This window comes from Echinops telfairi, unplaced genomic scaffold (genome assembly GCF_000313985.2).
Source record: "Echinops telfairi isolate 266 unplaced genomic scaffold, ASM31398v2 ScPeMD7_23;HRSCAF=83, whole genome shotgun sequence".
Classification (NCBI taxonomy): Eukaryota; Metazoa; Chordata; class Mammalia; order Afrosoricida; family Tenrecidae; genus Echinops; species Echinops telfairi.
The window spans coordinates 16,146,615-16,172,903 of record NW_022103920.1 but is presented as its reverse complement, the minus strand read 5'-3'; the positions used below and the strand labels follow the sequence as shown (position 1 = coordinate 16,172,903).

The 26,289-nt window shown below is 51.5% G+C and overlaps 1 protein-coding gene across 1 annotated transcript in view; it reads left to right on the top strand.

Moving 5' to 3' along the window:
* SMO (smoothened, frizzled class receptor) overlaps positions 1-17,903 on the top strand; it is a gene marked incomplete at its 5' end in the record, with an annotated part of 23,478 nt that extends 5,575 nt beyond the window's left edge. Inside the window, 11 exons of the mRNA XM_013005943.2 lie at positions 7,254-7,459; positions 7,990-8,199; positions 8,768-8,940; positions 9,287-9,506; positions 9,603-9,726; positions 11,089-11,181; positions 13,663-13,771; positions 14,888-15,073; positions 15,385-15,533; positions 16,250-16,384; positions 16,538-17,903. Coding sequence (XP_012861397.2) covers positions 7,254-7,459; positions 7,990-8,199; positions 8,768-8,940; positions 9,287-9,506; positions 9,603-9,726; positions 11,089-11,181; positions 13,663-13,771; positions 14,888-15,073; positions 15,385-15,533; positions 16,250-16,384; positions 16,538-16,974 — 2,042 coding nt within the window. The remainder of the gene's footprint in view (positions 1-7,253; positions 7,460-7,989; positions 8,200-8,767; positions 8,941-9,286; positions 9,507-9,602; positions 9,727-11,088; positions 11,182-13,662; positions 13,772-14,887; positions 15,074-15,384; positions 15,534-16,249; positions 16,385-16,537) is intronic.
* Positions 17,904-26,289: the final 8,386 nt, after the last annotated feature.

The window sequence follows — 26,289 nt, the reverse complement described above, 5'->3', positions numbered from 1 at the left end:
TATGAATCGGGCGACCTCTGTGAAAGGGTCGTTTGACCCCCAAAGGGGTCGCGACCCCCAGGTTGAGAACCACTGCTCCAGGTGGTTGGTAGGCAGAGGGCATGAGCTGTTTGCACCACCCGGGACTCCCAAGCACAGATGTTCTGAGTTTGATGAAAGGGACACCTGAGGGAAGAAAGAGAACCCCGCAAGCCCCCCAAGAACTCTCCCTTGGTCTTCCTCCCCACACTCCCTGCCTCCTCTAGAGGTAACCACCTTCCTGGCAAACCAACCAACCAACCAACCTTGATTGCCTTTCAGGTGAAGGCTTGCGCAGCACATTAAGTTCCCCTTTAACGTTTCTCACACAAGATTGTTCCGTGCTTTGGGTTATAGTTTCAACAGTGTTTCAGCATTCTCATGATTTCCATTCTGTCCCTCTTGTTTCCACGGACCTAGCTTCCCTTCCCCTCCTTGCCTTCCGATCAACACTTTGGGGGAAATGTTGACGATTGGTCTCATGTTGCTTCATTGTTCAAGGGAGCATATGGCTTTGAACTTTTTACCAATAGGAATGTGTTGTGTATGTTTTCTTCATCTTATTATAGTCTATATTATTTGGTAAGATGTATCCATCTTATTGTAGGTCGTTATTTTCATTGCTCAGTAATATTTCATTGCATGACTACAACAAAGACACCATAATTAGCTTAGCCATTTTCTTATTGGTAAACATTTCAGTTGTTTCTGGTTTGGGGTCACGAACAACATTGCTGTCAGCATGCTCTGAAGTGGATTCTGGTGCGCCCAGCATTACATTTCCCAGGCATGGTGGAATCCATGATGGCTGGGTTGTCGATGTTGCAAATGTTAGGTGGATTTGCCCTGCCATCCTGGTGGTGTAGTGGTTATGCCTTGGACAGAGAACTGCAAGGTCGGGAGCTCAAAACTCGCAGAGGCAGTTAGTTCCACCCTGCCTTATAACGTTACTATGAGGCTGCATCTACTCAACGGCAGAGAGGGTGGTTTTTTGTTTTGTTTTGTTTTGTTTTTTTCTTTTCAGTTTAACATGCCATCCAAGGAACCTGGTGGCTTAGTGGTTATGCACTAAGCACCTTGAGGTTAGCAGTTCGAAACCACCAGCTACTCCACAAGAGAAAGATGGGGTTTCCTATTCCCATAAAGAGTTATCATCTCAAAACCCACAGGGGTGGTTCTACTCTGTCCTACTGGGTTGCTATGAGTTGCCGTTTACTCAATGGCGGTTGGTTTGGCTTGATTTGAACATGCCGTCCATCAAGTGAGTGGAAGCTGCTATTGAGAATAATTGGCTGGAGGGGTGAATTCTACCACTGAGTCACCAATGTGCCCTCAGGTACATACTAAAAGGAGTGGACTTGCTAAATAATCGGGGTTTAGAAGGAGCTCTGGTGGTGATGCCCGGTCCGTGGAAGCCTGTCAACTGCATCCTCCAAATTGTTCCGATGCCTGAGCCCATTGATGCAGGCACGGTGTCCATCCATCTCCTCCAGGGCCTTCCTCTTTGTCACCGCCCCTCCACTTCACCAAACGTGATGTCCTTCTCCAGGGACTGGTCTCTCCTGACAACATGGCCCAAGTATGTGAGACAAGGTCTTGCCATCCTTGCCTCTAAGGAGCACTCTGGCCTTCCTTCTTCCAAGACAGATCAGTCTGTCCCTTTAGCAGGCCATGAGACTTGCAATTTTCTTCTCCAGCACCACAATTCACATGCATCGATTCTTCCGTAGTTTTCCTTATTCAGTGTCCAACTTTCACATGTATATGATGCAAGACCATGGCTTAAGTCAGGCACACCTTAGTCCTCAAAGTAACATCCTTGCTCTTCATTACTCTAAAGAGGTCTTGTGCAGCAGCTTTACTTAATGCAATACATCTGTTGATCTCTTGACTGCTGCTTCCCTGAACATCAATTGCGAATCCAAGTAAGACAAAATCTTTGACAACTTCAACCTTCGCTCCATTTATCATGATGTTACCTATTGGTTGAGTTGTGAGGATTTTGGTCTTCCTTACATTGAGTTGTCATCCAAGGCTAAAATCCTTGATCTTCTTCAGCAAGTGCTTCAATTCCTCCTTTCAGCATGCGGGGTTGTGTCATCTACATATCGCAGGCTGTTAATAAGCCTTCCTCCAATCCTCTTCTTCATATCATCCAGCTTCTCTGATGATTTGCTCAGCACACAGATGGAATAAGCATGATGAGGATCTACAACCCCGACGCACACCCGTCCTGATTTTAAGCCAGGCTGTTTAATCCATTCCCTTGTTCTCTTCACACAACTGCCTCTTGATCCATGTACAAGTTCCGAATGAGCACAATCAAGTGTTCTGGAATTCCCATTCTTCTCAAGGTTACCCACAGTTCATTATGGTCCACACAGTCAAATGCCTTGGCATAGTCAATAAAAACCAAGTAGACATCTTTCTAGTATTCTCTGCCTTGAGCCAAGATCCATCTGACATCAGCAGTGATATCCCTTGACCCATGGCCTCTTCTGAATCCTGCCTGAACCTCTGGCAGAGCCCTGTCAATGGACTGCTGCAACCGTTGTTGGGGGATCTTAACCAAAAATTTACTTGTGTACAGTACCAATGATATCGTTCTAGAACTTGAGCATTCTGTTGGGTCACCTTTCTTTGGAATGGGCACCAATCTGGATGGATCTCTTCCAGTTAGTTGGCCAAGTAGCTGCCCTCGAAATTTCCTGGCATAGACGAGTGAGTGCTTCCAGGGCTTCTTCAGCTTCCTGAAACATTTCGACGGGTATCCCATCAATTCCCGGAGCCTTGTTTTCAGCTAATGTATTCAATGCAGTGTGGACTTCTTCCTTCAGCACCACAAGTTCTTGCTCATACGCTCCCTCCTGAAATGGGAGATTGCCAACTAGTTCTTTTGGGCGCAGGGATTCTGTATATTCATTCCATCTTCCCTTGATGCCGCCTGCATCGTTCAATACCTTGCTTATAGCATCTTTCAAATTTTGATGGGTAATGCCAAATATTCTTCACCAATGAATAGTATTATTCATATGAATAATATTACTGAATAATATTATCATTCAGTGTATTGGATATTATTCAATATATTGAATAGTCATGAATATTACTCGTTTTTATTTCCACCAATAATCTATAAGCATGCCAGTTCTTTCAAACTCTTGTCAATACAGTATTTTTATCCGTACCACTCTACAGTTGGCAGTGAAAAAGAGGGAGACCCTCATTGAGATGGATTGACGCCGTGGCTGCAGCAACCATAAGCGCAAGCTTAGGAACACTTGTGAGGATGGCTCAGGACCGGCCGTGTCTCCGGTTCTCCACGGGGTCTCTGCAGGTCGGCTCTACCACGATGCTCCCTAACAACTCTGACAGTGCAAACTGGTGTCTTGTGTGGTTTGTGGCATATTTCTCTCTTCCTAAGTGATGGTGAGCATCTCTTTTTGAGCTGGAAGACCATTGGTTTTGCTTCCATGTGACCTGTCCTGTTGGTGGGTGCTGCCCCGTCCGTTCTGACTCTTGGCCTGCCCATGTGAGTGAGTAGCCCTGCCCCTAGGGTTTCTAGGCGGTAAGCTTTGTGGAAAGATCCTCTCTTCTGTGGAGCTCGTGGGTGGGTTGGACCCTTCAGTTCGAGCTGTGGTTCTTACTGACTTGGAGGGGCTTGGTGCACAGACGGACTTCGGCTCCAAAAGGGATTAGAAGTTTATTTCCTGTTTGTTGCTTTATGATCTGGTTTGGTTTCGCCTGACTGAATTTGTCTATTTTTCTGAATTTTAAGCCTTTTATTTCAGGGCGTCTGGTTTTTCCGGCATTTATCAAAGACCCCTTTCCAGGCCAAAATCCAAACATCATTTCCCATGCTGCCATCTAGTATTTTAATATTTATTTTTAAAAATATTCCGATTTTGATCGTTCCAGAATTTATTTCAATATAATGAAGGGGTAAGGAGCCTACTTAATTTTTTTTACTAGATGGCCTCCAAAAACCCTTTAATATTTATTTAACTATCTTTTTTCAGGGAGTTTTTAAGTTTAAAATAGACTACTTCGCTTAAAAACAAAGTTCATATTTTTAAAGGTTGATAGTTACCACAAATATCACAAAAATCCTCCTGGAGTAGGGGTTTCCCCGTAGGGCTGCTAACCCCAAGGTCAGTGGCTGGAATCTACCACCCACCCTGATGGAGAAAAATGAGGTTTTTCTGCTCCCATAAAGATTTACAGCCCTGGAAACCCACAGGGCCGTTACACAATCCTATAGGGCAGCGGTTCTCAACCCGAGTCGAGACCCCTTTGGGGGTCAAACGACCCTTTCACAGGGGTCGCCTAAGACCATCAGAAAACACGTTTCCAATGGTCTTAGGAACCGAGACACTGCTCCTCTATCGGTCTCCAGGCAGGCCTCCCCACATGCAGATACGCCCACATACGAGTACCTGGTATGAAGACTGTTACCCATACTACGCCACGCTTCAAGACAAACTTTCATTTATTTGTAATTAGGAATAAATATTTCACAATCTATAATTACATATTGTTTTTGTGATTAATCACTATGCTTTAATTATGTTTAATTTGTAACAATGAAAACACATCCTGCATAGCAGATATTTACATGATGATTCATCACAGTAGCAAAATTACAGTGATGAAGTAGCAACGAAAATAATGTGATGGTTGGGGTCACCACCACATGAGGAACTGTGTGAGAGGGTCACGGCATGAGGAAGGTTGAGAACCCCTGCTCTAGGCTCTCTGAGTTGGATTCTACTTGAGGGCAGTGTGCTCACAGAATCCAGAAAAGCAGAATACTATTAGTTAATTGATATATTTTACTCCAGGGAACTCCCCTCCCCCCGGTTTAAAATTCATCCTTTAATCCTCATGCAGTAAAGTTCACTTTGTAGGTTGTAGAGTTCTATGAGTTCTGATGCATGCATGTTGTATGCAGCAGAGGCAGTTCAACTCGTTGTGACCCCACAGAACAGGGTAGACCTGCCCCATTCCACAGCTACAATCTTTTTTTTCTTTTTTCTTCAGGTTAATTGGCACATAATCCACAGCATACAATTCAGTCGTTCAAGCATGTCAAGAAGAATTGTATAACTATTGCCGCAATTTTAAAACATTTTCTCTGCTTGACACAATGGTTGTATGTATGGATTGTGATAAGAATTGTATGAGCCCCCCAAAAAAATGATTAAAACAAAACAAAACATTTTCTCCCCCCATGATTAAATCACCTTTAAAATGAGTTGTGTAATCACATTCAGTTCTAATACTCCTTTCCCCGCCCCCTGTATCCCCTCACCCTCCCCTTCTCCCCACTACCCACCCCTGCATCCCCTGTACACCCTTACATCAGTTATTGTCTCTATGCCTCCACTCCTTCTGTGCTTCACAAACTGGGAAACCCAACAAAAATAACAAAGAACAAAAATTAAAAGAGGTGGTAGGGATAAAAAAAAAATTTGGGGGGGGGGATAAAAAATTTTAAAAATTAAAAATACCAACAATGAACAAAAAAGAAAAGACTTCCATTCATATTTTAAAAGCCAGGGAAGGAATTTTTGTCATGGACAAGCAAGAGATCCTTGCACCTAGAATACATTCAGGTTGGGTCCAGAGGGAGGTCAACTGGCCAAGGATCAAGTTTGATCCAGCCTAATCAGGATGACCATGATCTGTGTCTGATAGCCAAGCTGTTGCAGACCCTTGCCCATGGCTAGAGGGGATCTGCCAGTGGCTTAGTCTGACCAGATGCTCTGCAGATGGGTCTTGGACTCCCACTGCCCTCCACAGCAAGGTTTTCCAGAAACAGTCTGCCGCTTCCTTCTATTAAGGAACGGGCTGGTGGATTTGAATCGCTGACCTTTGGCTTAGCAGCCAAGCTGCTTAACCTCTGCTCCTCCAGGGCTCCTGGCTCAATCAATAGACATGTAAAACTGGCCACCACAATCAAGACCGGACAGTGTCTCGTCACCCCACCTCTTCCCCGTGCTGCCTCTTTTGCAGGCAGTCCTCTGACCACCAACTCCGGGCAGAAAATCTGGCGAGATAGGAGTTCACCAGGTGATTCTGACTTGAGGCTGGTGTGAGAAGCGTGGCCCGAGATGGTTTCTTCTGGTGGAAACTTTCTCTCTGTGGGGCTGGCCGTGAGAGGAGCAGGCCCGCTGACTTGATGACGGCGACACCAAATGTACTATCAATATTCCCCCCCATGCCAGGAGGCAAATCCGTCATCCCCGCCCCCCTTGACAGCTGAGGAAACTGAGGCTGGGGGTTGAGATTAGGTAGAGTCAAGACTAGGACGGAGACAAGCTGCCTGCGGTCTCCGTGGCTGCGGTCAGGTGCTGCCTCACTATCTTTTGGATTCATAGCCACAGGGGCAGGTGGCAGAGTGCTGCCCACCACAGGCAGGCCGTCGGGTCTTCCCCATGCCAGTGGGTTGAGACCACGCACCTTTCAGTTAGCCAAGCACTTAACCAGTATGTCCCCTGGCTCCTTCCTTATCTGGGGGGGTCGTGTGTGGTGGAGTTGATCCCCACTCGCCTCCACTCTAGAGGACAGGGTGGAACTGCTTCTAAGGTTGTCATCTTGATAGAAGGCCCTTCTCTGTTACCTGCCCCCAGCCTGGCCACGGGACAGGTACGCGTGTGGGCAGCACTTTCTCAGACGCTTCTCCGGATACAACCTCCTGCTTGGGAGATGGGTGTTCTTGGAGCAAGGATGATTGACGGAGCTCCTGGGCCAAGCAGGGTGGAGGTGCGGGGGGCAGGGGGTGGGATGGGGTGAGGGTTTGGAAGGCCAGGAGCCTTGGCCCATTTCCGCCTTGCTGACCACGCCTTTCCTCCCTCTGCGCCGCACAGAGCCTGCTCTGTCTCTCTCCATCTGATTTCCTGTTTCCTCTTCTGGCTTGGGCGTACCTGCTCCTCTGACTACCTCTTCCTAAGCTCCCACCTCTCCTCTGTCTCATCTCGGTGCGGTAAGAACAAAGGGCCTGGGGGTCTGGGCATGGGGAACCCTGGTTCTGGTGAAGGGACACCTTGCCCCACAGCCCAAAGATGGGGCCACCCCAAGTGTCCTGCTGAGCAGCGCCATTGCCCGACAGCTTTGATGGTGTAGCGGAGAGATGCCTGGAGTCTGGGGGACAGGGCTCGGGCTTGGGTGGCGGTGCCTGGTCAGAGTTGGGAAGGGTCTTCACCACGGTGTGTCCGTGCTGTTACCCTCTGCAGGCCTCCGCAATGCCCCTCGCTGCTGGGCAGTGATCCAGCCGCTGCTGTGCGCTGTGTACATGCCCAAGTGCGAGAATGACCGCGTGGAACTGCCCAGCCGCACCCTCTGCCAGGCCACCCGCGGCCCCTGCGCCATTGTGGAGCGGGAGCGGGGCTGGCCCGACTTCCTGCGCTGCACCCCCGACCACTTCCCCGAAGGCTGCCCGGTGAGTGCTCCGGGCAGGGCCAAGGGTCCACAGACCACAAACCTGACGGTAGCTCGTGGGCTGGGTCAGTCAGCCGGGGATTAACTGCTTATTTCTTAAGAATGACTTGCGTTCACCTAGATCTTTGGGCCACTCGATGTGGTAGGTATGGGGAGTTATGGCAGTCCTGAATGCCAGGTTCCTGGGAGGCCTGTCTCACTCTCAGGAAGCAAGGCACACCGGTACCCAGTGGCGAGAGACGTGAGACAGACTATGTTGACAGTTAGCACCGTCATGATGGTGGAGATAACATGGGCTAGTATCACCACAGGCTCTTACAAGCCTCTCACAGTGGTGCAGCCCTTACCTAAATGCCACCACCACCCAGGCACGGTTCTAGGTGGGGAAAGAAACGGAGGTTCACAGAGGCCACATCGTCTGCCCAAGGCTACCTGGCCACTACGTGGCAGGGCTGGGGCTTCCAGCCCGGAAGGAAGCCGGGGACTCCTGAAGCTCTCGCCCTGAGCCTCCTCCCCTTGCTCCGCTGGCAGAACGAGGTACAGAACATCAAGTTCAACAGCTCGGGCCAGTGCGAGGCGCCGCTGGTTCGCACGGACAACCCCAAGAGCTGGTACGAGGACGTGGAGGGCTGCGGCATCCGGTGCCAGAACCCTCTTTTCACGGAGGACGAGCACCAGGACATGCACAGCTACATCGCCGGCTTCGGTGCCGTCACGGGCCTCTGCACGCTCTTCACCCTGGTCAGTGGGGGCCTGGCTGTCAGAGAGAGAGAGGCGGGGTCTGGGGGTGGTTCCCAGGGAAGGGGAGTCTGGGAGTTCCTGGTGGAGGTGGGTGGCATCAAGGGCTAAACACCAGGCTCCTAATAGAAGGGTTAGTGGTTTGAATCCTCGGAGCTACAGTGATGGCCTTGGAATCCAAGCTGGGTGACCTGCTTCCAAAAGGTCACCAAAGAGAGAGAAAAACAAACTCACTGCCATCGAGCTGATGCCGACTCACAGTGACCCTGTAAGACAGGGCAGCACTGCCCCCCTGAGAGTTTCTGAGACGGTCACTCGTGCGGCTGGCAATTTACAAATGCTGACCTTCCAGATTGAAGCTCAACTCAGAACCAGGCCTCCAGGAGGGCTCCTTCTGAAATGTCACAGCCGTGGAAATTCTCCTGGAACACAATTAGACCCATGGGTTGCCGCGCGCAGGGGGTGTTACTCAGCCCCGGTTGGGTGATTTGGTTTGGGGGAGTCAGCGTAAGGCAGCTGAGGCAGCGGTGGCAGCTCAGCCTCACCGGGCAGGCCCCACTTCTCTCTCTAGGCCACATTTGTCGCCGACTGGAGGAATTCAAATCGCTACCCCGCCGTGATTCTCTTCTACGTCAATGCCTGCTTCTTCGTGGGCAGCATTGGCTGGCTGGCCCAGTTCATGGACGGGGCCCGTCGGGAGATTGTCTGCCGGGCAGATGGCACCATGAGGCTTGGGGAGCCCACGTAGGTGTCTTGGGGGACCCGGGGGGAAGGGCAGGAGGGGGAGGAGGGAAGGGCTGCGATGTGGGTTTACCACAGGAGGTGGCCTGTCTCTGAGCCCCGTGTAGGATTCTACTCAGCCTCTCCACCCCCAAAGTCTCCCCAAGCATCTGGGTTTCAGTGATTTGTTCAGAAGGACCCCTTCTGAGTCCTCTTCATTCTGACCTGCTGACCTGGGTCCTGTCTCCTAGGGGACCCCAGACCTTAGAATCCAAGGATCTGGGGACAGGATAGGGGAGCCTGGTACAGGGGGAGGGGGAGGAGTCCAGAATGACCTCCCCGGATTACACCTTCCCACCCGTCTGCGCAGCTCCAACGAGACCCTGTCCTGCGTCATCATCTTTGTCATTGTCTACTACGCGCTGATGGCCGGTGTGGTCTGGTTTGTGGTCCTCACCTATGCCTGGCACACCTCCTTCAAAGCCCTGGGCACCACCTACCAGCCTCTGTCAGGCAAGACCTCCTACTTCCACCTGCTCACGTGGTCACTGCCCTTTGTGCTGACCGTGGCCATCCTTGCCTTGGCCCAGGTGAGTCCCTGGGAGGGGCCGGGGCCTGAGCGGGATGGGCTTGGGCACCACGGGCCCAGTGGCCACCCACCTCTGCCCTCCTGCTTCCTGCTGCAGGTGGATGGGGACTCGGTGAGCGGCATCTGTTTCGTGGGCTACAAGAACTACCGGTACCGCGCTGGCTTCGTGCTGGCCCCCATCGGCCTGGTGCTCATTGTGGGCGGCTACTTCCTCATCCGAGGTGAGCGGACACCAGGCCAGGCCTGGGGGGCCATCAGAATGCACAGAGCACCTGCTGTTGTAAGTGGGGCAAGGGCTCCAGGCGCTGGCCAGAGACCACCTGACCGCTGCCCCCCTGACCTCAGAGCCGGTCTCAAGGCTGGAGGCTCAGTGAGTGGAGCTCGGGTGGGTTCCTGCCTGGGCCACCCCTTAGCCAAGTGCTCTTTTGTGGAGCCCCCCCCACCTACCCCGCACAGTCCAGCTTATGGTCGTGTGTGTGTGTGTGTGTGTGTGTGTGTGTGTGTGTGTGTGTGTACAAGCAGACCTCAGAGACAATGGGGGTTCAATTCCAGACCATCCCAATGAAGCAAACAAGATAGTCAAGTTCCGGTTTCTTCCCAGTTTAAAGACAAGTTATGTTGACACTCTCCAGCAGTCGAGTCACCATGTGGGATGGAGAGCTTTGGAACGTTGTGAGAATGGTCAAAATGTGGCGTCGAGACACAAAATGAGCATACGCTGTTGGACAATGTGCGCCCACGGATTTGCTGGACGCAGGGTCATAGAAACCCCACCAGCTGCGAAGCGCTGTGGGGCTGAGCTCAGTCACGTGAGGTGCTTGTGGACTCCAAGCCTGGCCATTGCTCACCTCCAACACGCGCACACACAGGCTTCCTGTCCCCCGGTGTCCCTCTCCTGCCACCAGGCTCCACCATACGCCTCTGGTCCCACAGAGCCCATCTCTGTGGGAGGTTGGTTTCTAAACTTCCTTTTCCACACCTGGTACTTTCAGTCACCTTTCTGGCCAGCCATCTCTTGTTCCTCTCAGTAGCATCTGTTTTGTGCCACCCCCCACCTCACCCCAGCCCAGCCCTTGACTCCCCACAGGGAAACTGATCCGCTCACTGAGCTGTCTGTCTGTCTGTAAACACCCGGGACTCCTCAGAGGCTCCGCACCAGAACTAGGATGTCAAGTTGCCCATAAAGTTGTCATCCCGATCACACGTTGCAATGACAACGGGTTGGATTTATTGCGTTTATAAAATACATTAAGATTTGTTTCACTCGGAACAGATGTCTTTTTAAAAAAACGGGAACATGTGAGCTACTCTGTGTGGCTCATGGAATCCCAGCAGGTGGCGCCGTTCTCTGGTCCATGTCATGCCTTTTCCATCAGTACAGCTTTGACCTCAAGGCTGTCTTTGGAGTGGCAAGATGGGGACTGAATCTCCCTCACTCTTCTCGACTGACTGTCCAGTTCATGGCTGACCACCAGCTGGCTCTCCATTGCTCCAGGCCCGGGGGACCCTGTGCCCTAGCCCAGCCATGCCCCTTGGTGTGTGGCCTCGCCCCCTGCTAACGTCTGGGGTCTCGCTCTGTCCAGGAGTCATGACTCTGTTCTCCATCAAGAGCAACCACCCTGGGCTGCTGAGTGAGAAGGCTGCGAGCAAGATCAACGAGACCATGCTGCGCCTGGGTGAGCAAGGGGACGGGCTCACAAGCCGCCCACTGCAGGGCTCAGTGGGGACAGCAGTCATGGAAACATGGGCCTGATGCAGGCACATGTGAATGTGTGTGTGCGCTGGTGTCCGTGGCCGCTCAGGAGAAGAGCGTTTTTTTTTCAGGTAGATAAATGCTGGGGTTCCTGTTCATACCCACATCCCTCTCCCCTTCCTGTCTTACTGTGGCCAGTGCAGCTCAGCATGAGTCCTCTCCTGCCTCAGCTGCCTTTGGGGGCCCCGTGGGGCTGACACTCTCCTCCCCACGGCTACTCCGATCCCTGGGGTGCTCAGTAACCTCCTGCCACGGCCTTCCACAGCCACGTGTTTTCCAACATTGGGGAAGAAAAGCAGTTGTAGGGTTAGTGTTTCTTGAATGAGCTCATTAACGTCCAGTAAGCCCGTTACTCTCTTTACAAGCACTTGTTTGAGCAGAGAGAAAAGGAGACATGCTAAATTATCCATGGAGAGATTGGGTGCTTGAGAAGCCCATTGTGAGTGGTTACATCTGTTACGCCTGCTAACTGCAAGGTCAGCAGTTCAAAATCACCAGCCACCCTGAGGGAGAACAAAGAAGCTTTCTATTCCCATAAACAGAGTCTTAGGAACCCACAGGGACAGTTCTACCCTATCTTATGGTGTTGCTATGAGTTGGAATCCACTCTACTGTATTAAAAAAAATTTTTTTTTGGCTTCATACACAGAACATGTATGCTTTTTGTAGTTAAAAAAAAAGTTATTGAAAGGCAAAGGACTCTGAGGAAGCACACAGACCTTCTGACTTATCATAGAAACTCAAACCAAACCCACGGGCCCTCGAGTCTATTCTGATGTATGGCAGCCCTGTAGGATGGAGAACTGCCCTGTGGGTTTCTGAGACGGTCAATCTTTACAGGAGCAGAAAGCCTCATCTTTCCCCACCGTACCTGTTGGTGGGTTCAAACTGGTGACCTTGCAGTTAGTAGCCCCATTCACTTTGCCACCAGGACCCCTTTGATTGAGTATAACGCTTCCAGATAACAGAAGATAAGGCCATTGGTGGTTCCTTGTCTTGCGCTATACACACTGCTAGGTGTATACACACACACACACACACACACACACTGCCATTGAATCAATTCCTACTCATGACAACCTATGGAGAGCTGTCATCGTTATGGAAGCCGACTGCCACATCTTTCCCCCACAGAGTGACTGGTGGGTTCAAACTTTTAGGAAGCAGCTGAGCAATTCCCTGCTGAGCCTCCAGGGCTCCTTCACTTGATCCACGGTTACTGTTGATTAGATTCCATCTCAGGGTGACCCCAGGACGATGTTTCAAAGTACAACTGTGCTCCGTTGGCCTGTCCAGAGCTGCGATCTTTCAAAAGTAGGAAGCCAGGCCTTTCTTCTGAGGCCCTTTCCAGTAGCTTCAAAATGCCAGCCCTTTGGCTAGTAACCCAGAGCTTCGGCATTTGCACCATCCAGGGACTCCATGCTTGACACACCCTGTTGCCTGTGAGTCATAGCGACTTGAAAGGACAGAGTCGAAGCCCTCCAGAGGGTTTCCAGGGCTGTAAATCTTCGCATAAGCAGTCAGTCACATCTGCAGCAACTGGTGGGTTGCAACTTGTGTTAGGCAGGGTTGACTAGAGAAACAAATCCAGAGACACTCATATATGTATAAGAAAGAGCTTTATATCAAAGAGTAATTTTATATGGTGAAAATGTCCCAGCCCAGTCCAACTCAAGTCCTTCAGTCTGATACTGGTCCATAAGTCCCTCTTCAGACTCATACAGTCACATGCAATGACGCAGAATGCAGGAAGATCACAGGCCGGTGGTTGCAAAGTCTCGTGGATCCAATAGTGGTGGAAACATCACAGGACTCCTGCAGGTCTCAGGATGGCTCACCAGCAGGACAGTGAAGGAGAGAGAGTGGCCCGCCTCCAGAGAGCTATCTCAGGGGCACCTCCAAATGAGGTTATCAAGCTGCGACCTGATTGACAGACTAAACTCCACCCATATCTCCTGAAAGGTGCTGTATTGGCACAAAAAAACCTAATTGTCACAGAACTGCTGATCTTTCCATTAAAACCAAGTGCTTAACCTCTGGGCCATCAGGGCTCCTTAGCCCTTACACAAACCCCAAACCAAACTCACGGTCACTGAGTTGAGTCTGACTCATCACAACCCTTTGAAACGGGAGCACCTCCTGTGGGTTTCCGACACTGTAACTCTTCATGGGATTAGAAAACCTCCTCTTTCTCTGGCAGAGCAGCTGCTGGTTTTGAACTGTTGACCTTGCAGTTTGCAGCCCAACATAAAACCACTACACCCCCCGGGCTCCTGACTCCTTACACAGAAAGTGTCTGATTGCTGAATGAACAAGAGTTTGGTGCGGAGTCCTCCGGGCTGGACTTGAAAGAAGCACCTCGTCTGTCCGCGTCTCCTGGAGAAATGGCTTTTGTCGTTCACAGGCATTTTTGGCTTCCTGGCCTTTGGCTTTGTGCTCATCACCTTCAGCTGTCATTTCTACGACTTCTTCAACCAGGCGGAGTGGGAGCGCAGCTTCCGGGATTACGTGCTGTGAGTGAGAGCCCCTCCTCCATGGGCCGCAGGAACCACTCAGCCACCTGGCTGTCTTCCTCCCAGTGCCCAAGACATCATTGGCGCTGTAACTTGCCAAACGTGGCAGGCAGCCTCCGCGTGTCTGCTCCCCTCCACACTTCCCTCTGCAAGCCACGTGGCCATTCCTGTTGGAGCTTCCCTGGCCAGCTCTCTGTGGCCCGCAGTGTTGCTTTCGGTGGGGTCATTCGTAGGTGTTCTTTACAGCAGCGGTTCTCAACCTGTGGGTCTCGACCCCTTTGGGGGTCAAACAACCCTTTCACAGGGGTCTCCCAATTCATAACAGTAGCAAAATGACAGTGATGAAGTAGCAATGAAAATAATTTGATGATTGGGGGTCACCACCACACGAGGAACTGTATTAAAGGGAGGCTGAGAACCACTGTTTTACAGGGTCTAGTGTAGATCCCTGCACGGGAGGCATGGCCTCTCTCCCACAGCTCACAGTGAGTCTTGTGTGCTGGCTTTGATTCCACTCCGTTGTGTCCCGGTGACAGCGAGTCTGAGCGCGGAAGGCGCCTGGTGTTCCCATGAACAGCAATTCAGCCTGCTGCAATAGTGCGGTTGACCCGCCTCACGGTGACCCCACGTGTGCAGAGCAGAACTGTGCTGCACAGTTTTTAAGGTCGTGACTTTTTGAGAGCAACACTGCTGGGCCTTTCTTCAAGGCACCATGGAGTGTGTTCAATGCACCAGCCTTCCAGGTTGTGAAGGAGCGCTTAACCACTTGCATCACCAAAGGACTTCAGGATAGCACTTATTGAAAGTGACCGGTGGGCCTCCTCCTGTTCGCTCTCCGCGGTCCCGGACTGCAAAGCAGTGGGTCTTTAGCTTGGCTGTGCACCATCTCACTCATGTGCAAAGCTTGTAAAAATAGTGGGTGCTTCCTGGAGATTCTCAGTCCCTGGGATGGGGCCCAGATGCCAGGAGTTCCTTCAAAGTTCCCAGGTGATTCCAGGGACCAGACAGGGATGAGAATTCATGCCCATTATCCCAGCTCTTTAGGAAGGCTGGATGGTCAGGGTACCTCCCCAGGAGACCTGAAAGCCTTGTCTGCCCGTCTGACCCTCACCACAGGTGCCAGGCCAACGTGACCATTGGGCTGCCCACCAAGAAGCCCATTCCCGACTGTGAGATCAAGAACCGCCCAAGCCTCCTGGTGGAGAAGATCAACCTCTTCGCCATGTTTGGCACCGGAATCGCCATGAGCACCTGGGTCTGGACCAAGGCCACACTGCTCATCTGGCGGCGCACCTGGTGCAGGTGGGCTCAGCGGCCAGCCCCTTCAGAGGGCTCGCCCTACTTGCGCAGCGTCAGCGTCCCCTAGTGTCCCCTGGTAGAAACTGTGCTGAACCTCCGAAAGCCTTTCCCTGCCGCTCACCACTGCCCCCTGGTGTCACGCTGGGCCGAGTGCTCTGGCCTCTGCTGGCGGTGAAGGGATTTGAATGAAGGGATGAGCCGGGCAAGCCCAGTGCTGCGGGCCCACTCTGCAGAGGAGGCCTGGCCCCGCAGCATCCATGAGGCCCCGGAGGGTTGTTGCCCCACCACCCCTCCCCTCGCCTCCCTCCCCGCAGGCTGACCAGGCAGAGCGACGACGAGCCCAAACGGATCAAGAAGAGCAAAATGATCGCCAAGGCCTTTTCCAAGCGGCGCGAGCTGCTGCAGAACCCTGGCCAGGAGCTGTCCTTCAGCATGCATACTGTCTCCCACGACGGGCCAGTGGGTGAGCCTCGGCCTGCCTCCTCGGGTGGTTCCGGTGCTGGGGTGGGTTAAGCCCGGGGCTGCCAACCCAGTAGGGCCGGCTGGCTGCCGAAGCTCAGCTGCAGCTCCCGGAGGGAAGCGAGCATGGTGACGGTCAGCCTCTGAAGCCACGGGGCCAGTTCTGCACTGACCTACAGGGTGCCTATGAGGCGGGATGGACGCCTTAGAAACGGATCCCATTGCTTTTCCTTTCTCACACACGCTCCTTCTGGCCTCTGGGGTCCCCTGGCCACTTGTCCCTTTGTTTCGTCCCCTGGATCTGCCCGCTGGGCTTTTTGTCTCATCGCTGTTACATGTGAGCACACACGTTGGCCAAGTCGGCGTGGGAGGACGAGTGTACTCACGAGGTAGTGACCCTCGTGCTTTAATCACGCTGTACCCCCACCCCACCCACCAGCACTCAGTGCCAGCCTCGACACAGTCAAGAACAGAAACCCACTGCCCCTTCATCATGGACACCCCTCCTGCCCACCCTGACGCTTGGAGGGCGGGCCTCCACGGCGGCACTTCCCGACAAGGCTCAGGACTGGATTTCTGGCTCTCTCTCGGGATTCAGAAAGTGGGCTCCAGGGTGAACTTTCAGTTCGAGTCTGGGTGGGAGGGTCGGCCATGCAGGATGAGGTGGTGGCACCAGGGACCTGTGCCCTTACCCTGCCTGTCCTTCCCACGCCCCCCCAGCTGGCTTGGCCTTTGACCTCAACGAGCCCTCTGCAGACGTGTCCTCCGCCTGGGCCCAGCACGTCACCAAGATGGTGGCTCGGAGAGGGGCCATCCTGCCCCAGGATGTGTCTGTCACCCCAGTGGCCACCCCAGGTACCGGGATTTGGGTTTCTGTAAGGGAGGAAAGGAGGGGCCTTGGAGGTTTAGAGTTGGGGGCCACAGAAGTAAGAGTGGGGGGTCTGAGCATGAGTGGGGTGGGTGGGCAAAGCCCTGGCGCCGCCTCATGCCCCCTCCCCCCACCGCCAGTGCCCCCGGAGGAGCAGGCCAACCTGTGGCTGGTGGAGGCCGAGATCTCGCCAGAGCTGGAGAAGCGCCTGGGGCGAAAGAAAAAGCGGAGGAAGAGGAAGAAGGAGGTGTGTCCCCTGGGACCGCCCACCGAGCTGCCCCGCCCCGCGACCGACCACGCCCCCAGCGCCGTCCCTCGGCTGCCGCAGTTGCCCCGCCAGAAATGCCTGGTGGCTGCGGGACCCTGGGGAGCCGGGGAGCCCTGCCGCCAGGGCACCTGGACCCTGGTCGCCAACCCCTTCTGTCCGGAGCTCCAGGACCCGTTTCTGCCCAGCGCCCCAGCGCCGGGGGCCTGGGCTCAGGGCCGCCGGCAGGGGCAGGGGCAGGGGCTGGGGCCCATCCACTCTCGCACCAACCTGATGGAGGCGGAGCTGATGGACGTGGACTCGGACTTCTGAGCCTGGAGTGCCCTCCCTGACACTGGACAGAGCCGAGGCTACTGGAGGCGCGCCCCCACGCTGCGAGCGCTTCCTGGGGAGCTGGGTCTCCAGGGACCCTGAGGACCCAATGCCCCGTAGGCAGAGAGAGGAGACAGTAGGACCCGGTCAAGTGGCATCCCTGTGGCCCACCTTCGACCCATCAGCTGGGTCTTCGGAGCTTCGTCTCTGGCCGGGTCCTGAACTGCCGAACTTACACCGTGGGGCAGGCACCAGAAGCTGGGGTGACAGCACCCCCACCCCCGTGGGTTGCGGGGCTGGCTAGACAGGTGGCCGGCAGGTGAACTAAGTGGGACCCTTTCTGGCTCACTCAGACCAAAAGTCGTTTTATTGGGTCATTAGCCCTTTGTCTAGTCGGGGCAGGGTTCCTTCTTCCTCTTCCAGGAGAGGTACCCTGCTGACCCTCCCTACCCCAGGCCAGAACCCCACCCTGGCTGTCCAACGACTTCTTCTTCCCTCCTTTAGTTCGCCCAGGCCAACCTGCTCCCCTGCCCCGTTTGTTGAGTTAGGCCCCTGAGCTGCAGCGTCCCCTCCCCCCCACCTCACCCAACCCCTACATTGGGCTCCCTGCCCAGGGAGAGGCTGGCCCTGGTGTGGAGGAGAGGCCACACAGAGACCCATGGTGAGCTTCCCTCACATCCACCACTGGGGGGTGGACCTTCTGACTTGAGGGACTTTTCCTGAAAAGTGGCAGCCAGGCAGGAAAGGTTCCTTCAACTTCCATGCCCCAGGGATGAGGAGATGCCCACCTCTTAGACCACCCCTCAGCCATGTCCCCAAGGCCTCATGATTAAGAACCAGACTGCAGGAAACCATAGAAGCTGGCTGGGCCCCAGGCCTGAAGAGGGGTGGGGAGAAGGAATACAGTAAATAAAAGGCTTTTATATAAACTCGTGGTGTGCTGCTTTTCCATGGGCCATGAGCCTGCTCTAAGCTGAGTGTATTCCACTTCGTCCCAGGGCTGTTCTGAAAGCCAGGAGCTGGGTACCAATAAGGTCACAACTCCCAGCAGTCAGTGTGATGTGCTGGCTCGCTGGCCACCCTGGCCAGGTGCCGCAACCCTGAAAGAAGTTCTTTGTGACCGTAACTGCCTTGGTTACAGATAGCTAACTGAGCAAAGACGAATGACTGGCCCCTTGGTAACAGTGAGACACTGGGTGGGCATGGTTCCTGAGTGCAAGCCTGGGCTTCACCTGTGGGGACTGCTGAGGGGCTGTCAGGAGGCCAGGTGCAGGCCTCACCCCAGGCCAAAGGAATCCGATCTTCCTGTGGGAAATCGCTTGTCCCACCTCCTCCAATCAGATAGCAGTAGAAGGCTAAGGGGGACTGGGTTACAAGGGCTCGGAGTTACTGGAGATGAGATCCTCGGAGGAAAGGGGAGCCATGCCCTCAGACAAGCATTCTACATCTCTTTAGTTCTGCCAACTAGCCTCCTGCCTGGAGATGCTGAGCTCCCTCCCTCGGTAGGTCAGCGGTAGGTCAGCATGCCCACCGCAGCGGTCTCTGGTCCTGCTGCTGCTGTGTCTCTGCAGCTGGTTTCTGCCACGCTTACTGCACTTCTTACCAACCACAGCTCACTCACTCCTGGGCCTGGGAAGTTCTTAGCCAGAGATCCCAGGTCTGGGAGACACTTTCTACCTCCAGCTCTTCTTCCTCAATGGTAGCGAGGTCCACTTGGTTCTGCCTCTAGATGACTCATTTTAAGCTTAGCAAGATGGCCAAATTGATCTATCCCCTCCTTAGAGTTCCATATACCCTATTTGCATGATCCCACCCCTGCACATATTCCATCCACCTTATTTATGTTATTAGCAGATTGTCCACTCCCCTCTGAACTGCAAACACGATGTGCATAGTCCTACCCAATCACTGGGTGAGAGTCATACGATCTTACATGGCTAAAAGGGCCAGACTATGTAATCCACTGCACGCACTCTCTCCCCTATTCCCATGTGATGGGGACACATGCACGTTTCTAGAACCCGATGCAAGAAGAGGAAAAGGAATGAACGCCTGATTCTATTCTAGGTACTTCATATGTGTCAGGAACCCTTGTAGCCAGAGGTCAAAGCACTTGGCTGCTAACCAAAAAGTCAGTGGTTCAAAGCCACTAGTTACTCCTCAGGAAAAAGGAGAGGCCGGCTGTGGCCATCCGCTTCTGTGAAGATGAAAACCCATTACTGTCTGGTTGATTCTGACTCCTATTGACCTGATAGAGGCTTTCTGAAGCTGTACTTCTTGACGGATCTTTCTCCTGCAGGGTGGCTGGTGAGTTTGAATTGTTGATTTCTATCGAGCAGTACAATGTTTAGCCAACAGTACCACCACAACTTTGGGAACTCCTATGGGACAGCTTGATGGTTCCTAGCAGGGTCACTGTGAGTAGGAATCCCCTCAACCAGGTGGGGAATTATTAACCGGCTGTTACTGAATGCTTGATCGGTGTCAGCTGCTCTTCCGGGCATTCTATGGGTGGTGACTCATGGAAACCTTGACCTCCCAGGCTTTGCTAATGTCCCTCCAGAGAGGGAGGTGAAGAAGTGAAACTGCTTGCCCAGGCCGGGCAATGGGTGGTGGTCCTGGGAGTCCACCAGGGCGGTCTGGCTCAAGTCTGTTCCTGACCACCGGGCTCAGCTGCCTCTCAGGGGAACCACGGCAGGAGCTACTTTAATGTGGCCCCAGACTCAGTAGAGCAAAAGAACTTGTGCAGGTCCTCACAGCTGGTGAGGGGCAGACGCTAAGATCTTCCTCCAAGTTCCTGCTCTTTCCATGCCCAGTTCTCATCCCTAAGGTTGATTTCTGTCCAAAATGCCCCCTTGTGTTCCCTCTGGCTACCTGGGGTCCCCTGGTGTCTGCCCACCTTGCTTCTTCTGGCCATCACTGCTTCTTGTCAGCGGCGTTATGAAAACCGACTCACAGTGACCCTAGAGGGCAGAGTAGAACCGCCCCTGTGTGTTTTCGAGATTGGACTCTTTACGGGAGCAAAATGTACTGTTTTTCTCCCAAGGAGCAGCTAGCTGGTGGTTTCAAACAGCCCTGCAAGTAACCACTAGGCCACCAGGACTCCTAGCTAGTTTTAAACCTGTATCGATAAAATGTGTATCATGTCTAATAATCTTTTCTGGAATACTGAGGAAGGTTACATTTTGCATTCCTTTTACTTCTTTCTTTCTCCACCCCTTTTTCATGATGGGAGTACTTGTGCAGAGGAAAGGTCATTGAAAAGAATTCAATCTGGGCCTTAAAAAGAGGAGATGGTCATGACGGAGCCAGCCCTGTGTGTGTGTGTGTGTGGGGGGCTTACTAACCACCAAGTTTGTGATCAAACCCACCAGAAATATGAGCCTGTCTGCCTCTGTAAAGATTTACGTCCTCCAAAACCCGACATTGGGTCTCCGTAAATTGGAATCAACTCGATGGCATAGGGGTATTGAGTCAGAATGGGCTTCGTTTGGCCTTTATGGCTGTGGAGGGGAGGCTGACACTGTGACCACTAGAGGGCACTGTGAGTCCACCTTTGTAGATGGCAGCTGTTAGCCTGACCTTGCGCTCCAGGATCAAGGTCTCCCCGACCTCAGAGAAATACTGCAAGTTGGAGAAAGATGAGGCTTTCAAATGTCTGTAAAGAGTTACAGTCTTGGAAACTCATGAAGGCAGTTCTACGCTGCCCCATAGGGTCCTGTGAGGCAGAAATGACCCATGGTAGTGAGTTTGGTTTTATGAGTCTAGGACAGTGTTCTCAACCTTCCTCATGCTCAAAGGGGTCACGACCCACAGGTTGAGAACCGCTGGTATAGGCAGGATAGCTACTGCCCAGGCTGGGCATCAGGGCCACACTGCTACCAAAAGCTCCTGAACTCAATTCTTGAAGAAACTTTTCGTTTATGGGACCTCCTGTCTCCAGTTGCTACCTCAAGAGCACGGTCCCTATTGACCCCGTTGACCCTCCCAGTGTCATTCTATTGGTGCTTCTTTTTTTACCCTCCCTCCCCCTCCCACCTCCATGACCTCATGATAAATTATTATGATTCTGCCAACAGCTGTCTCCCTTCCTCCACAGTTTCTGTTGTTTGTGCCCCCTGGGGGTGGTTATGTGTCCATCATTTCGATCCGTTCCCCCTTCCACCCCTCCTCTCCCCACCTTTCCCCTACCCTCCTGGTATTGCTACACCCATTCCTGTTCCTGGATTCCATGTGTCATGAGCTCTTATCTCTCTCTCTCTTATTTATTTATTTAAAACATTTTATTAGGGGCTCATACAACTGTTATCGCAATCCATACACACATCAATTGTGTAAAGCGCATTTGTACATCATTCTCAAAACATTTTCTCTCGAGCTCTTATCTCTTATCTGTACCTGTGTACATGCTCTGGTCTAGCCTGCAGTGAAAGGAAGGACTGGGGTCATGATAGTGGGGGGTGAGGAAGCCTCAAGGAACCAGAGGAATATTGTGTGTTTCATCGGTGCTATACTACACCCTGGTTGACTCATCCCTTCCTTGTGACCCTTCTGTGAGGGGATGTCCCATTGTCTACAGATGGGCTTGGGGTCTCTGCCCCGACACTACCACCCCCCACCTCATTCTCAGCAATATGGTTTTGTTTGTTTTGGTCTTCTGATGCCTGTTACCCGATCCCGTCAACAACTAGGGAATTAAAATCAACAAGGAGGACATAGAGATCCTGGGGGTGTTGGAGCAACAGTAGTCTAGCTGAGAGGAATTACTAAGAGGCAGAAGAAGAGTGAGCATGATGGTGGAGCAGGAGGAAGCTAAAAGGAAACAGGGAAGATCTAGGAAGCAAAGCTATGGCTGGAGGTCTAAGTGTAAGTGTGTACACGTCAATACATTGATTCATAAAAATAGAGGTATTGACCTATGTACGCATGTTTATATGGCAATACACTGAGGTAGTGGATGGACTTTCGGTCTCTGCTCAAGCCCTTCCTCAAGGCAGGAACACTTTGTTTTAACAACCTGGCATTCTGTGATGCTCACCCTCCTGCCTGATTGTTGAAGACAAAATGGATGCATAAGTAAATGTAAGGAAAGCGTATGATGCCAGGCTATCAAAACACATAGCATCTGGGGTCTTAAAGGCTTGAAGTTTGAACAAGCAGCCATCTAGCAGAGAAGCAGCAAGCCCACATGGAAGAAGCACACCAGCGTGTGAGACTATGACTCTTAATTGGAGTAGAAAGCCTGGTCTTTCTCCTTCGGCCAGCCTGGTGGTTTCAGACTACTGACCTTGAAGACTGCAGGCCAACACATGACCACTCTGCCACCAGGGCTTCCAGGTGTCTCCCAAACGCCAGTGGCCCACTGCCCCACCTCCTCCTCTGCCTGCTTCATTTACTCTAAGGAACTGAAAGATACAGGAAAGCCCAGGGGCCTAATCAGCCTGGTGACATCTTCCCACCACTCATAATGAGTTACTGATCATTTTCTCATATTTACTCTCATTCTTTTTCTTTCTTCTTCTTCAATGAAGTACACCTCCCAAACCACACCAAACTCATGACTGACTCATAGCGACCCTGTAAGACAGGGTAGAACTGCCTTTGTGGGTGTCTGAGACTGTGACTCTGTGAGAGTAGAAAGCCTCATCTTTCTCCCTAGGAGCAGCTGGTGGCTTCAAAGTGCTCATCGATGAGCAGCCCCACAAGGAACCCACTATACCAGCAGGGTTCCTTCAAGTACACCTACTCCTCCCTGGTCGAATACCTTCTTATCTGACACTCCTCATTTCTGTGAGGTGAGCGTGAGGGAGTCTATGATGCTGCGTGTCACTCGGCTGGACCATGATTCGCAGCAGCTTGGCAGCTATGGAATGATGGGGGCAGCCTTCACTTTGGGACCTGATGTGATCCTCCTCCGTGTGTTCAAAATGCTGATTTTCACAGAAGGTAGACCTGCTCTTTGGAGCCTCACACGAGGCGTGGCTTCTGACAAACTAACCTAAAGTCTACTCATACCGATTTCTCTAGTCCCATTTCCCTCCCGTTCCTCTCCTCTTCTCGAGAAAACAAATAAATACATGTTTTAGCGTGGTGAGTCTCCTCCTCTTCATTTTCATGCTCCCATGGACATATGGGAATCTGTGCATCTACAAACAACTTATGGCATTGTCTTCACCACTGGTCTTCACCACTTTGAAAGTTTTTACTTCATCTAAGGTACACATGCTGTCGTCTGAAAAGTTAAAAGGTCTTGCTAATTAAAACAGTTGTCTTAGTAACCCACTCGCACTGCGGTGGTACTATGAATCAATTTTATATGGCTTTTCTAGCTACATTCTTGTAACATCCACAAGAGAATTGGGTAAGACTCTGCAAATAAGGTGTGGAAGCTTGCAGGGATTAGACAGTTTGTTAAGGTGTTCGTTCAGGTGTCTGCAAAGAAGGTGTGTGGAGTCCTTGCTGGAGTGGGATTAGGCAAATAAGGTGCATGGTGCCTCTGTAGGAAATTGATCAATTTTACCATCCTGCTAGGCTTAAAAAGAGCCCATGCGAGAGTGGGGGAGACGAGGAGTGGAGACTGAAAGCCCATCTGTAGACAATTGGACATCCCCTCACAGAAGGGTCACAAGGAAGAGATGAACCAGTCAGAGTGCAGGATAGCACTGATGAAACACACAACTTGCCTCTAGTTCTTTAATGCTTCCTTCCCCCCACTATCATGACCTCAATTCTACCTTACAAGTCAGATTAGACCAGAACATGCACACTGCTACAGATAAGAGCCTGCAACATAGAGAATCCAGGATAGATAAACCCTGAGGGCCAACAATGAGAATAGAGATACCAGGAGGATAAGGGAAAGGTGGGGGCAGAAAGGGGCAATCGATCACAAGGATTGAAATATAGCCCCCACCCAGGGGGGGTGAACAATAGAAAAGTGGGTGAAGGGTGGCAGAGAATTATGAAAATAATAATCTATAACTTATCAAGGATTCATGAGAGAGGGGCAGGGAGGGGGGGAAATGAGGAGCTGATACCAAGGGCTCAAGTAGAAAGAAAATGCTTTGAAAATGATGGCAAAGTATATACAAATGTGCTTGACACAATGGATGAATGTATGGATTGTGATAAGAGATGTAAGAGCCCCAATAAAAGTATTTAATAAAAAAAAATTTTTAAGCCCATCCCAGAGATTGGGAGAAGACCTTACTATCATCAAGAAGAGCTGGGGGCAGATTATGTCCCTTGGACCCAGGGTGCCTGGACTGAGAGCCTTCTAGACCCAGGAGTCAAACTCTAACACAGGAGATCGCACAAGATGACAAGAAACAGCAACAAGCACAATAGAATCCATTGGCCTAGAGCAGGGGTCCTTACACATTTTAAACAGGGGGCCAGTTCACTGTCCCTCAGACCCGTTGGAGGGCCTATAGTTAAAAAAAAAACTATGAACAAATTCCTATGCACACTGCACATATCTTATTTTGAAGTAAAAAAGCAAACGGGGCAGAAACACCCGGCGGCCAGGATAAATGCTCTCAGCGAGCCAGCCGCATGTGGTCCACGGGCTGTAGTTTAAGGGCCTCTGGCCTAGAGAGCAGCAGCAGAAACAGGAGACCAAGATGGGAAGGTGCAGTCCATGGGAAGGAGTCACTATGAAGAGGCCTGCTGACCCATGGAATGAGAGTGCTGAGTGCCTTTGGGCAGGAGGAGGGTGTCTGCAAGTACTTATCAGCACAGCTGAAGAACTGTAACACTTGCCAGAACAAGGCAGAGGCCAGGCCTGAGCAGGGCCCAGCAGCCAGGGCTGCCTGCGGTCACAGTTAAGTAGCTGTCTTGCCCCAGGAGGATGATCGATAAGGCTCTTTACCATAAATTCACAAGGAAGTTTTGAAAGGGATCCAAAGTCAGATAAAAGACAGACAATAATAACACACACACACAAACATAGATCCAGAAATGGGCTTTGGGCTCATGCTAAATCCTAGCTCCAAATTGTGAACAATTAGTTCTTACACCATGACCCTGCTGGATACTCACTCTCAGGAAGGGAACACAGAAGATATGGGTGCTATAGCAAAATGTGGCAAAGAAATTAGATGGTGTCCAACTGTCAGACAAAATAGCTTCTGGGGTCTTAAAGGCTTGTCTCCAAACAAGCAGCCGTCTAAGTGAGAGGTCAACTCAGTCCACATGGAAGAAGCACACCGTCATCAGTCACCAAAGGATTATAAATCATAAATCTGAAGTCGAAGAAGGGATTAGTATCAGCGCCTAAATTGTGAGAATCCAGTTTGCAGAAGGCTATGGCTGACAGTGGGAGCCCAAGATTCATTTGTGGGCTCTACATAGGAAATCAGCCTCCAGTGATCTCCCTCCATCCATACTAGAGGGATGGGAGGAAAGTGGTTACTAAACAGAGGGCATTGGAGAGATGAGTAGAGAAGATCAAAGGCATAAATCTGACTTGAACAGTTAACATTTTGTCAGTTGATCCCCCCACTGATGCACACTGGACCAGATCTGGTTTTCAACATTTTCTGTATTTTTGTTTGTTCATATTAGGGTGTATCTCAGAGGTGTTATGTCATGGAGGGTCATCCTCTTGAAGTTGTATTACATTTTTTCCTGTTTTCCAGTATATGAAACCCAGGATTGATGAACCTATAGGGACAGCATATAGAATAAGGGGTTGGGGGGAGTGGGGAGATGATGTCAAGGAGTCCAGGAAGAAAAAAAATGTGTGGAAACTGATTGTAGTAGCAATTGTACAATTCTGCTTGACGTGATTAAACTATGGAATTATTGATATATGTATTAACTCTCCATTAATCATAGATTATTTCTTTAAAAGAAGCTGTTGTGATTGGGCTCTATCCTGAGTTGTTCCTGTAACTTCCAAGTGGATCCTGATGCTAACCTGCAACCAGGTGCTTCCCTGATAAACTGCACATCTGTGAATATGGTCTGTGAGTGGTGTGCGGCGATTGCAGTGAATGATCTAACCCAACAGAGAAGGTGAGAGTGCCGTGGAAGGAGGGTGGGTATGAGAATTGGTAAAGAGGTTAGAGAGTGGAGCTATGTCTGAGCTCTACCTCATTGGGGTCAGTTTTGGGCTGCCACTCATCTTTATGCCCGCTCCTCCCCCTGAAGTTGGACAGCTTCTGATGTGACCACTTTACATATTTGCTTCTGTGTATCTGAGTTGCATGCCTAGTCGTGTTCTTGAATGTTCACTTTCGACATTATCATTTGACTCCCCAATTCCTAGGCTAAAGAATATGTTCTTTTCGCTGGTTTCTTATGAGGAGATTG